This window comes from Pterocles gutturalis, unplaced genomic scaffold, assembly GCF_000699245.1.
Source record: "Pterocles gutturalis isolate BGI_N339 unplaced genomic scaffold, ASM69924v1 scaffold2280, whole genome shotgun sequence".
NCBI lineage: Eukaryota > Metazoa > Chordata > Aves > Pterocliformes > Pteroclidae > Pterocles > Pterocles gutturalis.
In genome coordinates, this window is record NW_010143044.1 from 1 (window position 1) to 17,027 (window position 17,027).

The following is a 17,027-nucleotide window of genomic DNA, read 5'->3' on the forward strand; positions in this document are numbered from 1 at the left end:
GATGATAATAATAGTAATATATATAAATAAATACAAAAAAATAGACAGTGATACTGCTCACCACCCAATGACCAAGGCTCAGCCCATTCCCGGCTAACGATCCCAAAGCAGGGAGACTCACAAAACTGCACTCCCAAAGCAGAGGTAAAGAGCCTGAGTGTCTGAGAGACCAAGACAACCCTGAGAGAGGGGTAACCCAGATGGAGACAACCCAGAGCAAGAGAGAGTACTTCTGGACCAAGCCTTATCTATATACTGGGCATGACATGCACGATATGGAATAGACTATCTGGTCTCAGTCTGGGTCTCAATCCCAAACCTAAGGTCGAATCCTAGGCTAGTACTTGGGGCTGTGCTCCCTCCCAGCTTCTTCTGCCCCTGCAGACACTGAGACAGCAGAGAAGCTGAAAAGTCCTTGACTGTCCTGGCAGCAACTATAAACATCAGTGTGTGATCAGCCTTCTCCTCAGCACAAATCCAAAACACAGCCTCTCACTAGCTGCTGTGAAAAAAAGTTACCTCTGTCCCAGCTGAAACCAGGACAGAAATGCTTTACAATAAAAAACTGCCATTTTCCACAGGATGGACTATTATCTGGAAAAGAGCCTCAAGATCTGACCTTCTGGGAGGAACACCTTTTACTTGTGGTTTTGGGTGGTCAACTTAACTGATCTGTTCAGATCTCCAAGGAGGGCTACAGCATTTACTCCTAACTATTTCCACTTTGAGGCTACAAGCTATAAGAACTGTTCTTTCATATCTGAACTTGCCTGTGACAACTGCACCACAACATCTCTGCTGTTTATTCTTCGTGTATTTTGCAGTATTTATTGTTGTTTGCTGTCTTCCTGGGCACAACTGCAACCTTTATTACATCATTTGCTCTGCTCAGATTATCCATTCACGGACCATAACGATTTGGCATTGTAGAGTGAACAATCTGCCTGCACTGCACTGGCTGGTCACAGCTATACTGTCAGTGGCACTTGTGTTAGTTTAAAATCTAGCCCACGTATGGTGACCCCAGCTGCAGTCGAAGAGAAAATCACAAGAAGGAGCACATTTAGAAATGTACAAGGGAGGGAAATAAAAAAGGGAACACAATATGGCAGTATATGCCAGACAACAATATTAGGGAAGGGAAGGTAGGAGAAACACTGTAAGAAGGTTAGGGTCCTCCCATTTTTTCCATGAGAATGTTACAGTGATAGGTAACATATAAGTGCATTCATAAAAGTTTTAGCTCCCAGGCAATAGCAGCAGGTAGATAATATCCATATTATATATTATCCATACTTCACACTTAATCAATATCATTTCACCTTTGAAGACACAAGATGGGCAACTTCAGCTTAACAGAACACAAATGATAAAGTTATTTAGAAACCTATCTTTCCTTGATAGAAGTGGATACCTGAAAACAGTATCCTTTGAGCTTTATCTGGGATGACTCATCCTCTTTTAAACAGGCTAGAAAAAGCGTTCCTAGACACAACACATGTTATCAGTGATAGTCAGCAACTCAGGCAACTCAGTGCTTCCAGTAACAGGTATTTCACTGACAGAAGATGCAGTACGTAACACTCTGCAGTACGAAAAACTAGCACGCTGACAATCTATTTCTTAAATATACTATTTGCAAGGGCACTGCTATGTTATTGTAGCAGGTCTAGGCATCCTAACGGGCAAGCAAACAGCATTATACATGTTCCATCTTGACAACTCCTCCACCAGCTTTACCATAAGTCACCCTTATTTGACTGGATTTGACTTACCTGGTCCAATACCCACTTTAATAATATCTGCTCCAGAAAGAATAAGTTCTTCTACCATCTCTCCTGTCACCACATTGCCTGCCTAGACAGAAGGAACAATATCACATATATGGGAGATTTCAACACTACTGCAGTAAAGACTAATTATGATAATGTTGACTTTTATCCAGAGCTTTTATGAACTGAATTATACAGAGTCAGGAAAAATATGTTCACCATATTGTTTATTGTGCATGCTACAAATCATACAGGTACATTTTCAAGTCAAATGAATTTCATGATTGGTCCAGGAAACCCTGATCCTTAAGATCCCATCAGGATACCTGCTTTGTTTTCCATCCTCCTAATGCTCACCCAGAGGCTCTCAACCACATCATCCCTAACCATAAGGGCCAAACAGTCAAACTTCTCCCTCACATACAGGGCAACTCCTCCACCTCTCCTGCCTTGCCTATGCCTCCTGAACACCCTAGAGCCCTCCATCCAATTCCTGCCTCACTTTGGGGAATGATGTTCAGATATTATTTAAAACCCTGACAAATCTCTTTTTTCTTTTAGGATTCAGTATTTTGAGCACTGAAAGAGTAAGGAAGGTACTATTCTTGTCATTCTGTACATTGATGCCAAAATTGGTACGTACATTCAGACTAGGTAAATAAGGGTATTTATACCATATACATTCATTCAGTTGTGGTGATGTCAGAGGTGAAAGAAAGACACTTGGTTCCCTCTGCATGAACTTTGCAGACATCTAGAGAGCATGCTCTTTATGGTGACATCTTCTTCTTGGAAAGAAACCTGAATCGTTTTGTTTTCTTTAACATTTTTCCTTGCACTTCAATAGGTCTTTTCCTACTTTAGCCTACATCTTTGATACCTTTCTTGAAAGCAACAGCAGCCCTCTCAGCCTTTGTCTTGCTCCTTTTAGTTGTCTTGTTCTGTTGGCCCTCCACGCCCCTAATCAATGCTTAGTCTTTGTTTGCCTTCATACCAGATGGAATTTATCTTTCTTGAACCTGAGGAATGAGAACCATGCACAGCGGTACAGGTGAGTTCTCATCAGGGCTTTGCACAATGCTTGCAAGCCTTTCCAACTGAAATAATCTTGCCTGACACACAAGAGTGCATTTGCCTGTATCACATTCATGGCTTATAGTCACACTGTGATTTACTCATACCTCCAGGAACATTTGCCTACTCCCATGTTTCCAAACTGGAGCAGAAACTTATGGCACTCCACCTGATGCTGTGTTACCTATTTCTACTCTGCAGTTCTTCAAGCGTGGTTTCTTGATATAGGGGCTCTCTCTTCTGTCAGAGCTTCAGCTGGCAAGCAGTACGGGGGCTGCAGAAATATACCATGAGATAGAGCTTTTTCTGGTTCATAGATGCCATAAAATCCAGAATACGATGAGGACAAGGAAACCTACATTTCTTGAATGATGTTTTTCTGCAATCTAAATTCGAAAGACCTGACCACGAACATCACTGTTTCATACATTTGACAATATCAAAGCATGAAGGGTGGAGCCTGAGAGATGTGTTAATGGGGCTTTCACACATCAGTAGCCTGCTGCAGTCCAGCTCCACACAGTCACAACCAGCAGATCTAGCCCTCCACTGGGTGGGTGAGAAAACCTGGTGACCTGTATTCGCACTCCTATTTTTAAATTAATTCTGCAGGCATTTAGTGAAGAGGAAGGTTGTTACTGATCATGCTGATGTGGGTAAGGAGTTGGCTGGCTAGGTGGCCACCTGACACTAAAAGGTCCCTCTAAGAGTCCCTATGCGCCTGTAAGATAGCTGCAAAGGACGACTGAGGATTTTGCTTTTTATACACCCATCTGAAACCACCTAAGAATGTCCATTTGATGAAATTACTGCTGATATTATTCAGAGACAAAGGAACTTCCTTTTTAATTAATAAAAGAAACTATGAAAAACAATCTTCCAACACACACATGGTAATCAGTTTGCAAAACTGGTGCAATCAGGGCAAAAAGCTGCAAGACTATGTCTATTTGGTTAAAGAATCTCAACACTTTGATGCAAGCTCAGTGCGATGAGACAGGCCCTTGCATGTGTCCAAACATGGATCTGATTGATCAGCAAAGGTTCAGCCTTCACACGAGGAAACATTTCTTTACCAAGAGGGTGGTCAAACCCTGGAACAGGCTTCCTAGAAAGGTGGTCAGTGCCCCAAGCCTGTCAGTGTTTAAGCAGCATTTGGACAATGCCCTTAATACCACGCTTTATCTTTTGGTCAGCCCTGAAATGGTCAGGAAGTTGGACTAGATGATCATTGTAGGCCCCTTCCAACTCTTCTCTACTACATCCACTGCCTTCCCTTCATCCACTAGGCAGGTGACCTTATCATAGAAGGATATTAAATTAAACAGGACTTTCCCTTTGTGAACCCATGTTGACTATGCCTGAATACTGCATTGTTCTTTAAATGTATTTCAGTAGCACCCAGTATCATCTTCTCCATAATTTTTCCAGCTACTGGGGCTAGACTAACAAGTCTGTAGTTTCCCGGGCCTTCCCTCATGCCCTTCTTGTGAATTGGAATAACGTTGGCTAGCTTACTGTCAGCAGGGACCTCCCCAGACTTCCAAGACCTTTGGTAGGTGATTGAGAGGGGTCCTGCTGTAACATCCACTAGCTCCTTCAGCACTCTGGGATAAATCCCATCAGGCCCATCATCCCATCAGACATCTGAAAACCAAGTATGGTTTGGATTTCAGCTCTGTGGCTTGTCTCATGTGTATGGCATGTTCCTAGCTAGAAGAACTGCACAAAATAAACCTGCATGAAACACCAGTTCAGTTGCCCACATCATCCGTTTCGCACTCGTACTGAGATGGGCTATTCAATTGTGGAGATATGAATTTAGGATCTAGAGATGTTCAGGAAACGTCTTACATAATGATTCCCAGGACTTAGCAAGTGCTTGTAGCACTACCAACATGGGCAGAGCAGGAGACAAATCCTAAAATCCCTACTTAATATTTTCTTAGTTTTTATTGAAACAAAAGTCCTGCCAAAGTCAACCGGAGCTACCCAGGGAATTTTGGGCAAGGCCTATTCTCCACTTACTGATTTTTGTCTCCTGTTTCACCATTTATGTATTTTTAATGACTTTTATTTCCCCCTTTTATTAGCCTGAAACAGCTGACAAGCCTCCACCTGAGGCACTTATAAAAACAATGATACTGTTAGGCAGCAATTTGTGGTCTATGACACAGGACCACTTAACTTTGCTCAAAACTGCATTATATTGATTAAAAATAAAATAGAACAGTCGGGAAATAAAGAATATGTAAGAGGTATAGTGTTTCCAGCTAAGTACTGCTTCCCTTCTGCTCAGTGGTAATTTGTTATACTAAGTGTTGTACACTCCAAGGTGAGGTGACGGAGAGCATGCTGCTTACAACTTTAAGCAAGCAGTTTACATCTGGAAGGCAGATGACTACCTGTGCAGTATGTCATGCAGCACGTTATAACTTGGTGAAATACTGAAGTACATGCAAAAGATTCATAAACAGGAATGAACAGGTATTAGTGGCTCCATGAGATTTGGGATCAAATATGTATTTAACGTCAACAGCAGTGTCTTCTTATTAGCAGCTCATAGCGGACTATCAAACTGTCTCTTGAGAAATGCTAACCAGACATTTAATGTTAAGTTACTACTAGAGAATGTTGAAGCTGCATACATTGATTCAGAATGCTCAACATAGCAGGGAAAAGCACTCCTGTTCCCAGCATATATTTTTTCCTGGAACGCATGCACACACACTAGTGGTTTCTGTCTTTCTGAATCTGCAGATCCTTAACAAATTTTCAGGGAAGGTGTGGAACTCTACATTGCAGACTTTTACCTGCTGATGACAGGCTTGCTTCTTTTAGGTAGTTTTTGCAGACCACAAAAAAAAAACTGACTACAAAAGAGGCACAGCTATCTGTATGTGCAGAGACCCTAGTATCACAGCTGAAGAGCAGGGGAAGCTGTTTTCTCTCTGAACTCTACTTCCACTCAAACCAATGCTTGCTTTACCATTGATGCCAGTATGACAGCTGAACAGAGACAAAAGGGCTTTTGAAAGCCCTACCTGGTAAGGTAAAGCCAGAACACTTCAGCAAAAAAAAAATCTGAAAAGGTTAATATAGAAAGCCTGAGACTACAGAGATTAAACCCTCTTAAAATTAACTAAGAACATAAAGCAAGTAAAGTAACTGAAACTCGCACAAAGAAGCCACTACTGACAATGCGTTTTGTAGTCAATTTGGGCAAGTAGTCAGGGAACATGGTAACTGGTGGAAGTATTGTATTAGTGAAAACCACCCTCATCTTAATGATGAGCCATGTACCAATGCATTTCTAATCTGCTGTAGAACTGGCTTTCTTGAAAGAGATATAGCCTAGTAACTACCTTACTGCTAATCTAACTTTGCTACCCCTGGTAGCAAAATAACAGCATCAGTAACAACTGAAAGTCAGGTAAACTACCATGCTTTCAGTCCTGTCAGTTATTAGGGGCTACAACAAATTACCCTGCTTGCAGGGCTGGCCTTACACACTCAGGACGACATTCAGCTGTATCATCACTCGGTGTGAGGTTTCAAGTGAGCATCACCCTGGCTCATTCCAGCACTATCCAGGATGACCGAACTGTGGGTCGGTCCTGAGGGAAATCCTGGCCTCAGAAAAGTCAAAGGGAGTTTCACTACTGACTTTAATGGGATCAAGATTTCACCTAACAGGATTATAAAGTCTATAGCTTCTCTGACAGAGATACAAAATTAGCGAACACAGTAGGGCAGTGCCTCTGAATTTCAGTCAGGCATTTGATACTGTGCCTCATAAAAGCCTGCTATAAATATCGACTCACACTGACTAAGACAGGAACACTGCTGCACTGCCTGAAAGCTGCTGGCAAATGGCAATGGATCAAGCTGGGGAGAAGTGTCTGTGACAAAAGTTCTCAAACTTTCTCCTTGTATCCTAGAGGAAAAGCAGAGTCTGTGCCTCCACACTACCAGGAATGCTGCCAAAGGACACTTCCCACCCACCAAAGCAAGAGGTGCTTTACTGTAAGATGGAGGATGATGCCCTCTGTGAGGCTGAACCATACCAGGTGGGTGACTGAGCCAAGACAGCCTCAGCAGCTTCACTGTCTCCTAACCTGGGATCCCAGCTGGCCCCTGCCATTTCCCTCTGCTCCTGTTTTGCGATTCCCCTTGCCTCCCTCCCCTGGCCTACATCTTGTGGGTGCTACTGCATCTGCAAGTATGCTCCTGCCCCAGCCTTCTCCTTCCTGACACACTCCCTGCTCCCCCCGGACTAGGGTTTCTTCTGTATAATGAACAGAGAAGACTACAAACAAAAACTCGGGATAAAAACTTAGCAAAGCCTGCTGGCAAAGATATCTTAGCTTGCTAAACAGACTTCCAGTGAAATGGAAGAACCCTAACATCCACAATTACACTAATAAATAAGGACTATGCTTACTATAATATAAAGGCTCTGACCCTCCATCATGAATGTCAACTGAAGTTTTGCTTTAGACTTCAGAGAGTAAGCACATTGCAAGCACATGATGCTGTGCTACAGCAAAACAGCCCACTGGACCATTACTCTTTATTCTGGGGGGCTATGCTGCATTTGTGAGACACTCAAGAGACTTGAATACTGCTTCTTCCTCCGTCCCCAATCTCATGAGTGATTTAAGATAAGTCATGTTGCACCTTTGTGCCTCTGTTTGTCTTCCCTATCCTTTGTGTCAGAGCCAGGCAGAAGAAAATAAGGTAATGTGATTATAAAAGCAAGTATTTAAAAAGGCAAAAACCATGCATTTGAAAGGCTGTTACACAAGATACATCCTCCATCTGCACCGGAGTATCGGCCACAGATAATACTACGTTAACCACAGTTGTTTTGCTCCTCACCTTTTAGCCTCAGAGCTGAAGCCATTACACAGCCCCTGGGAACACATATTTCCTGAGCCCCGCTGTTGGGTTACTGTTATGTACTGCACTGCAGCTCACTGTGGAATGAATGATCATGCCGAGGAAAGCAAACAAGACAGCCTGCAAGGTCCTGGAGATCACTTTCACCTATGAGAAAGCTCCTTTATTTTTACACCTTCTAGTTAACTGCTAACTCTTTTGTCTGAAAGCCACAACAGTGGAGAGCATACTGCAGGCATAGCACAGAGACATCAAAGCAGACAGAACAGGTAGCAGCAGGACGTGTCTTCCAGAGGATTATAAAAAGGAACCTAGATGAGCTCCTGCATTTCAGCCAGGAATAGCTTCAAAAGGCCATTTTGGCACAGATTGTGAACTCATTTGGAAGTGCGGTAGAGGTGTGTGTCCCTAGATGAATCAGAGGCTTTCAGCGACTGCACAGACTCTGGAGGTTTTGGAAAACAGAAGGTTTTTGAATACCCCAAGTTTGTTAGCATGCTTTTAGGAACAGAAACTACCCCTGTGCAGGTGGTGAAAAACATGAGATATACTAAACCATGTTCAGAGAAAGGAGCTACAATCAGAGAAGGCAACTGAACAGGTCGGGGCTGTGTATGTGCTGTCAGGACAATTAAACTTTAAGTAACAATAACCTTCGTCACAGAAGCAGAGAAACTACACTGTAGCTTGTAGGAGGTGGATAAGACTGGGTTATGTACCTTGGACTAAAATCTGGGCTTGATACCTGACTCTGACATTGACCTCCTGTGCCTTCTGGGCAATTCATCTTCATTGAATTCCCTCCTCAGTCAGAAAAGTCAGCACTCTGTGGCAAGGTGGAGGAGGGGACACACACAATTTTCTTTCCACTTCTGATAGTTTAAAAAAAAAAAAATCTTCCCTATGTGGTTTAAGCTCCCTCCCACAACTCTTCAAGCAAAAGACACTGGAGTAATCACGTCACTAAGGACAATACTTCAGATCCAAAGCCAGGAAACAGCTCCTTCCCTCTCTGCAGTGAACATGGAGCAGGAAGCTCAAAAAGCCCAGTTTTCATACTTCCAAAAGCTCTCCCCAAAGCTGTGGGAAATACAGCCATGCCAAAAAGATTCCTCTATCTGCTGGTAGCCGTTGAGGGATGCCTGTTCATTAGCCTGTGGCAACCCAGAACCCCCACTTCCATTTTACAATGCCATCATCATTCAGAGGCAAGAACACTGTCTTCCTCTGACATGCGAGGAAGGAGTACAGTCTCCGTTGAGCTGCTTGAACGTGCAGTTCCCTACTGAACCAAGCCAGAGTGTACATTTATGACCATTTTTACTTCACATTTACATGTGTGAAGCTTTGTGTCTGATATGAAAAAGTAAGAAAGTGTTGCCTAAACATGCTTTTTTGCTGCACTGGCTTGAAGAAAGGCTGGTAGCCTCATTAAGAATCTGCTGCTTGTTTGAGAATTTCTGCTATTCTCATGGAAACAAATTCAGACCCATTTCTTCAAGGGCCCTGGGAAACAAGCAGGAGCAGTAGGGCTCTGCTGCAAGGATTCCCATGTCAATGTAAACACCCTACTCTTAGTGCAAAAGTGCTGGAGGAAGCATGGCATTAGCACTGAGAAGGGACAGTAACATCACAGAAGGCACATGAAAAGTCCCAGCATTGACTGTTTCGCTCCTTGACAATCCCATTCACAATTGCACAACCCCTTTATGATTCTTATCATAGGCAAGGATTAGTCTGCACTCAGCTGTCTTCACAGTGATCCAACAGACAAAAACAGCTATTGGCCTCAATCAGCCAGAAATGTCAGCATATTTCCACAGCAAACCTCAGCTTGGAATCACCAAAACAAACCCACAAATTTTATGATTAGAGGTCACATCTGGTGTGGGAAGGAGGATGTGAGTAGGAAGAAAATTGGATCCACCCAGCCCGCCATGCCAACATCAAACTGCGGTATCAGAGCACACATTGAACATTCCCACAGAAATTATATCAGAGCACACATTGAACATTCCCACAGAAATTATCAGCAATAGAAGCCCCACAATGCCAACATTACTAAACAGTCGTCATCTGGCTCAGAGTCAACATCTTGCTGAACTGAAAGGATGGATAGATAGAGCTGCCCTCTATATTCTCAGAAAGGCATTTGTCCACATGTCTGGAAGAGGTTTGAGTCAGACTGACCTCTCTACCTTCCTTCCTTCCTTTTTTTTAAGTGAGGACTCAGAAATTGATGCAGCTACCACAGAACTTCTGATGCCTACCAAGCAAACTCTGGACCCTGTTCCTGGAGAGAATTCCCACACACCCCCTCCAACCTTTCTACACACTTACCATAATGGTGTGATGTGGGAACAGGGCACGGACAGACTTCACAAACTCCACAAAGTGCTCTGAATAGCCATTTGCCACATCCAGGCAGATGTATCTGATAGGTGGAATGGCCTCTAGAATACTTGTTAACTTGTCCAAATCAGCTTTTCCACTACCTGAGCTTGCTGCTACATGCTAGAAAGACAGGGAGAACAAAAGGGAGCAGTAGTTTGTAAAAACTGGGATAAACACACACTTTGTATATCTTCTTCTGCATAGTCTTGGAACTTGTGCTGGAAACTAGTGAAAATCATAGTATATAAAATGAAATAAATACCTTCTTCAGAATATCAATCTGTTACTTATGTTTGGTTTAAAGGCTCTAAAATAAAGCAAAATTTGCATTATATCAGCTCTTCCTTCACAAGTGGATTCTCACAGGCAAATATAATCACCAGAGATGGATGAAGGCTCAGCCATACTCTCATTAACACAAACACAGAAGAAGCCCTGACTTGGTGTATTTCCAGGAAGGCAGAGTGGCAAAATTTGGGGCACTGTCAGAGAGTGGAATCTGGGTCTTTATGTTCACCAAACCCTCCCTTGACCTACAGAATCACAGAATAGCCGAGTTTGGAAGGGACCTCTGGAGATTGTGTAGCCCAACTCCCTTGCTCAAGCAGAGTGAGCTACCATTCAAAAAAAGCAGAAAGCTTCCTCCTTTGTCTTCCTATGAGTTCTTTCCAGTAGAAAAATAGTTTCCACAGCTGTTGGCACACAAAATGTCTGCAAAGATCCAAGGTCACAGAGCAAGTCAGTATTTAATCCCTAGGAGATCCTGCTCCAGTGATTATGAACCACAAATGAGCTAAGTGCCAAAGTGTTCAGACAGGATATTCCTGTGACCACTTTCTACCCTATAGTGGCATATAAGTAACCCTGATGAACCTAAGTGATAGGCTGGCTTTCAGACAATCCTGTAATCAATAGTGTTTATAATATAACTCTAAAATGTGCGATAGGTAAAGATACAATACAGCTGTGTGGTATTCTTTTCTATATAGAAAAAGTTTCAAAACTGCACTGAACTCTGAGGAAGAGGGGAGACATCCAAGCATGCCCTTATACTGCCTCTCCTGGTGTAGGGGCCTGCCAGAAGAACACAGAAGAAATCGGGAGATGAAGCTGAAACCTAATTAATCATTTAAATTTACCAAATTGTGTTTCTCTGTAAGAGCTCAGGCTAGGACCCTGTGACCAAGTGGGGCAGCACAGCTAGTAGTAGCACAGCATGAGCTCTCGTGCAAGGAGGTAAATGGAGGACACATATGCTCTGACAACTTTCAATGCTCATCCCTGCTTGGGACCAGCACTTGGGCCGCTCCAGCCCACAGGCTCTGGGTCTGCTTGCACACCTGATAGCAAAGACTCCACCTAGCACAAGGGTGTGCAGGGGCAGCTTGTGACTGAGTTACTCAAGGCTATTCACATTTGTGGTCTTTGGCTTCTCCCTCACCAGCACTACCACAGCTCCCAACAGCAACACAAGTACAGCAGTTAGACCTATTCCCAAGTATTTCCCTCTTCTTTGTTCAAGATACTTCTCTGTTCCCATTCCAGGCATATAAAAACTATGCTTTTTTGCATCTTAATATAAGCAACTTTCATAATGGACTCACATAGCTATTCTTTTTAAACCAGGACAAGCCACTTCCCTTCATGCATTTAAGAATAGCAAATATCTTCATTCCCCAAAACCTCACTTGACAACAGTATTCCCAAGAGACTCCAGTGTATGTGAGTTCAGAACAAAGCAATAAACCATAATAATTTACAGTATGAAAATGTACCTCAAGGCATTCTGGGTGATTGGCAGCAAACAGTTTCCATTCTTCCAGAGAATAATGCTTGTGAATTGCAGTGAACATTGCATGCTAGCAAAAATAAGAAAACTGATATTAATGTCCAAGTTAGTCATCTTTCCCTCAGCTGCAGAATAACAAGATATCAGAAATTCCCATTTTAAGTATAGGCTCAACCCGCTTGAAAGAAACTTGAAAGAAACAGTAACAATGAATAACAGACCAAGCAACTCCAAACGGCTCTTGAAAGTTAAATAGCATACTTTGCCAGCCTTTCAGGACCAGGTTTCTGATGTGTTTCATGAAGCTATGGTCAATAGTTTAAATATGATTAAGCACTGCAAGAAATTAAGGTGAGCCTTGAGGCCAGACGCCTCACGTCCCCCTGTTCTCCAACAAACATAGCTAAAAATTAACAACGGCTGCTCACTGTCACCCAGTGGCTTCCCAATTGTTGCAGAAATGAGAAGACTTACTTTTGCCATAACCACGGCCATTTCAAATGTCCCCACAGTGTCCATGTTTGCTACTATAATGGGAATTCCTGTGTATGTCTGCTTGGAGTTGCGGAAGGTGAAGGTGCACGTGAGGTCAACCTGCAATGAATCAGAACACATTCTTTTAAGTACCTGATTGCAATCTGACAAGAGTTTTGCCACTGACTTCAGATACAGCAGGTTTGAACACTGCTTCTTAATTTTCCTCACATTTCCTGTTCTTCCTCCTTTCATTCCATTATTAGTTCACTTTACCTATTTTCTTACAAATTCTGCCTTCCAAATTAGAAAGAAAATATAAAACAATGCTTTCTGTGTTAAAGAGAGTTCGTGCTGAAGAAAAAGAGAATAAAAATTTTTTAAAAACCCAAACAAGTCAGAAGGGGTTGGAAAGGAAAAAAAGGACAATGAGGACTGGATTATTTTATGCAGAAGTAACCTCAGCTGTTTGTTTGGCTCCCTGAGAAACCAAAGTTGAAGCCCCAACTCCACAGAAGTCAGAACTGGAACTCCCTCTGTCTCCAGGGCATAGAGGGTTTTGTCCCAATCTTTAATGTAAATGACAATATAATAAAACAAGCTCTTAGTTTTGGCTATCATTAGCAGCATTCTTGCCATACAATATCAGTAATCATAGTGTCATAGAATCACAGAATGGTTTGGGCTGGAAGGGACCTTAGAGATCATCGAGTTCCACCCCCCTGCCATGGGCAGGGACACCTCCCACTAGCCCAGGCTGCTCAAAGCCTCATCCAGCCTGGCCTTGAACCCCTCCAGGGATGGCCCCGGCTTATTAAATCATGAGGCTATTAGTTTCTAAGTTAACTTCTTACAACCTCATCAGCCTCCACCTTCAAAGCTGTTTCTTTTTCAGCGTCCTCAAATGGTCATGGCAACATCACAGATTTTGTTCCTTAGATTTGCAAGAGGTAACATTGAATTTAGATCAGTTCCCACTGGTCTACTTAGCATCTTGCAAAACAGGGGAAAAAACCCTCTAAAATGCACAACTGTAAAATATTAGGTTAGTCTCTTTAGTAACAGTGAAAATGAAGGCTCTTTCACAGTTTTCATTACTCCTCACTTCAGTTTTAATCCACGAACATTCAGAGACCTGAACTGAAATCCATCACCAGAAAGGAAGCAATATAAAAAATACAGGACTCCAATTACTTATTTACAACATATTTTGAGCACTGTCATACTGCAGGCTACATTCTGATTCATTAGTGTGGTGGGGGGTTTGTTACTGATTTGTATAAGAGAAACAACTTGGTGCCTCAGGGTATATTGTGAAACAGGTTCTCATTTTGTAAAACCTCATAGGGGAAGGGTCACTGAGGAACAAAGATACATCTCAAGGGAGACTCATCCTTCTTCCCACTTACTATCAGAGACACCCAATTCTCCACCCATCACTGATGATGTAATATTCTAAGGGGCATTTCAGCTGCAGCTAACATGAGAAAATAGCATGAAGAAGATAGATATGAAATACATATGAATGTTTAATGTATTTTACTCCCTTTCAATGCAATTTATTAACCAGCACAATGAAAAAAAGACAGAGTATCACACAACCAGTTCTACACAGCCAATAGTACCAGAACCACTGCCTTACAGTTTTACAGAGGAAAAACATCTCTTTCAAATTAACTTAAGAGAGAAGCAGAGAAGAGTATGTTTAAGATTGAGGCAAGATGCAAAACTGTGCAGGGAACACAAGGCCATTACTCTTTCAGTGATTCTTGCCACCACTTACTGTTAACTTCTCATTATGTGACTCCTTTAGCCAGCCAGCCAGATGGATCTCATGCTATTATCCGCACAATTGATAATACCATAATGGCAGGCATTTCTGAGGGATAACTGTGCAGCTTCCCTATTGAGGCTTTTGTTCTATAAGAACAGGAAAAATGGCACACTGGGTTGGAGGTGTTTACGTGGTACCCTAGTTCTCCAAACAGCCAGTACCAAATGTCTGGGAAGGGAACATAAGAAAGAGGCAAGTTTTGAAAAAAACCCTCCCCAGGCCCCAAGAAGCTGATGCTTACAGACCTTGAAAGGCAAAGGTCTCCTCCAATCCATCATGCTAAACAGCCACTCATAAACAAGGAACTTGGCTTTTAATTTTTTTAATCCTTCACACGTTTAGCCTCTCCCATATCCCACAGCAATAAATTCCAAAGATTAATCATACATTGCATAAAAACTACAACCTTTGCCTGGTAATTACTGTGCTTCCTACTGCTTGTTTTGTGACAGGCAATCAACAGCCACTTCTCAGTTTCACCTTCTCCATTCCATTCCTCACTTCACAGACTTCTGGCATATCCTCCACAGCTGCTTCTTCGTACTAAATAGTCTTAGTATGTTTAGTTTTTTCCTCATGTAGAAACCATCCTGGCTGCCATTCCCTGTACCTATTTTAGCATATCATGCTGTTCTTGCGAAGGGGTGACCGGAACTGTGTACTCAAGATGAACATACCAAGGAGCATCACAAAGCTAACTGGTTTTCCTTAGTTCCTCTAGTAGCTCTTCTGACCATCTCTCAGTCTCTTTCCCAAGTCATAACAGATAGTTTATAGCTTATTGTTCATGCATTACAAGAAAACTTCTGACTCTAGGATCACCATCCCTCAACAACAGTAAAAGTTTCTTTGGAAAGAAAATAATTAAATGTATTTTATAACTCTTACCTAGACCTTCAACATATGAAAGTACTAGGACATTGGCTGTTCTGTTAAAGCTCCCTCGACTTATTTGAATTTACAAATTTAAATTAATGACTAGACTTCCAACAGGACACTTGTTTGGTGAGCTTAGAATGGACAGCCTGCAAAAGCAAGTCCAGCAAAGGCCAGAATAGTAGGCTACTTGAGTACCAAGACCCCACAGACAGATAATGCTGCTCCCACTCCAATAATTGATTTAAACAATTTTTGACACTTGAATTCAAGCTTCAAATTTTCTGGTACCTTTTCAAAAAGAGAAAGCAATCATAAAAAATTAAGACAGTGCAAGGAATCAAAAATAAGTACCAACACAGCAGACCTACAAGAAGAGCTGCAAACACCCTAGACTGCCTCTGTAAGAAGCTGACTTAATCCTAGTTACTGCATAAAAAGCTATCCTTGCACAAACGAGGCATTCACACCAGAGAAGCAGACGCTTGCTGATATAAGCTTCAAAGCAGCAGCTTGCTGGGTAACAGGCACTGTAGTATGCTGCCTCTGTTCCTCTGCCAGAACTATTTATTTATATTCTTGTTTTGAAGCAGACTGGGGCTGTTCATTTCAGATCTGTCTCTCACAGACACTGTTTATTCCTGTTGCTACAGCCTCAGTGATGGTGTCTAATTTCTTAACCTTCATCAGTTTTCACTGACCCCCCTCATGACATGCACTTTCTCTCATGTGAAATGTTTTTAACAGTTCATCATAGCCACCCGTTACAACCTTGCCCTACCAGCTCATGTTCCTCCTATCATGTTCCCTTCCCAGCAGCCCTTCTTGCCACAGCCTGCAGGCGGCTAAAAATATAAAACAGTGCCCATGTGCCACTTGTTGGAGCACAGCTCCACCTGTTTGCCAGGCCAGCACAGTCAGTTTTAAGAGAGACCATAGGTCCCCAAGCAAGTGGCTGGAAAGTGCCCACAGGCCTTACGAGCAGTAATTGCTCACAACGAGTACTTACTCAGCTGGGACACCGTTCTTTGTAAATTTAAAATGACGAGCCTGAGATTACCTTTCTACTGAGAGGGCCTCTCCAATCTCACACCTTCACAACAGCAAAGAAGTTTTGCTTGGATGTTGCCCTCAGAATCCCTGGCCATAGGCCCGTAACGAACATGGCCACCCCCCTTCCCTGCCCAGACTTGTCTCTCTGCCTCTCTTGACTTACCTTAGTCTCTCTTACAACTCTGCTTCCCCTGGAGAAAAGCTTAACCCTCTTTCCATCCCCCAACACAACGTAATTCCTTCACTAGTCAAACTAAATCCTTTGTTAACCTGGGGGTTACACGAGGTAAACGAGAAGGCACCTTCAGCCCTGAGGCAGCCATCTTTTTCTAGAGGCAATCCTCGGGGGATTTCCAGGTCTTTCCTCACCCTCGCTAACAAATAACTACAGCAGTATGTTGGCTAACAGTGGCCGTGGGCCAGCAGGGACCCAGAGCCCCGGGCAACCCGGGCTGTGGGGATACAGCTGGGGTCACACAGCAGCAAGAGGCAGGCGGTGGGGTTAATGTCCGTGAGGGTGACACGCTCCTCACCACCACAGGTCCCACCAGCCCGGGGCACCCTGCGCTGTGGGAACTGCTCCCCAGCATCCTCACTGGTTAGCTTTCATTATTGTTATTTTTTAAAAAGAGCAAGCCAGGTCACTCGGTAACAGCGCTGCCTACAACTCCCGGGGCGGAGGGGCGCGTAACCCGACACCCCCCCCCCCGGCTCCATTCACCGCAGCCCCCACGGAAACCGGAGGTCACCCCCCCGCGCAGCGCCGCAGAAACCCGCAGAGGCACCTGTTACGAGCAAACAATTCCTCCCTCCTTCCAACAGCCCCCTCCTCCCCTCCCCTTTCCATTTCTGCCGAGGA

At 43.2% G+C, this 17,027-nt stretch overlaps 1 protein-coding gene across 1 annotated transcript; it reads right to left on the reverse strand.

Moving 5' to 3' along the window:
• Nucleotides 1-1,775: 1,775 nt before the first annotated feature.
• Nucleotides 1,776-12,525, reverse strand: LOC104469846 (GMP reductase 1-like; the record flags this gene model as incomplete). Its single annotated transcript, XM_010084560.1, has 4 exons — nucleotides 1,776-1,857; nucleotides 10,089-10,262; nucleotides 11,918-12,001; nucleotides 12,406-12,525. Coding segments are annotated over 4 exons (460 nt in total), but the record flags the coding sequence as incomplete, so codon positions are not given.
• Nucleotides 12,526-17,027: the final 4,502 nt, after the last annotated feature.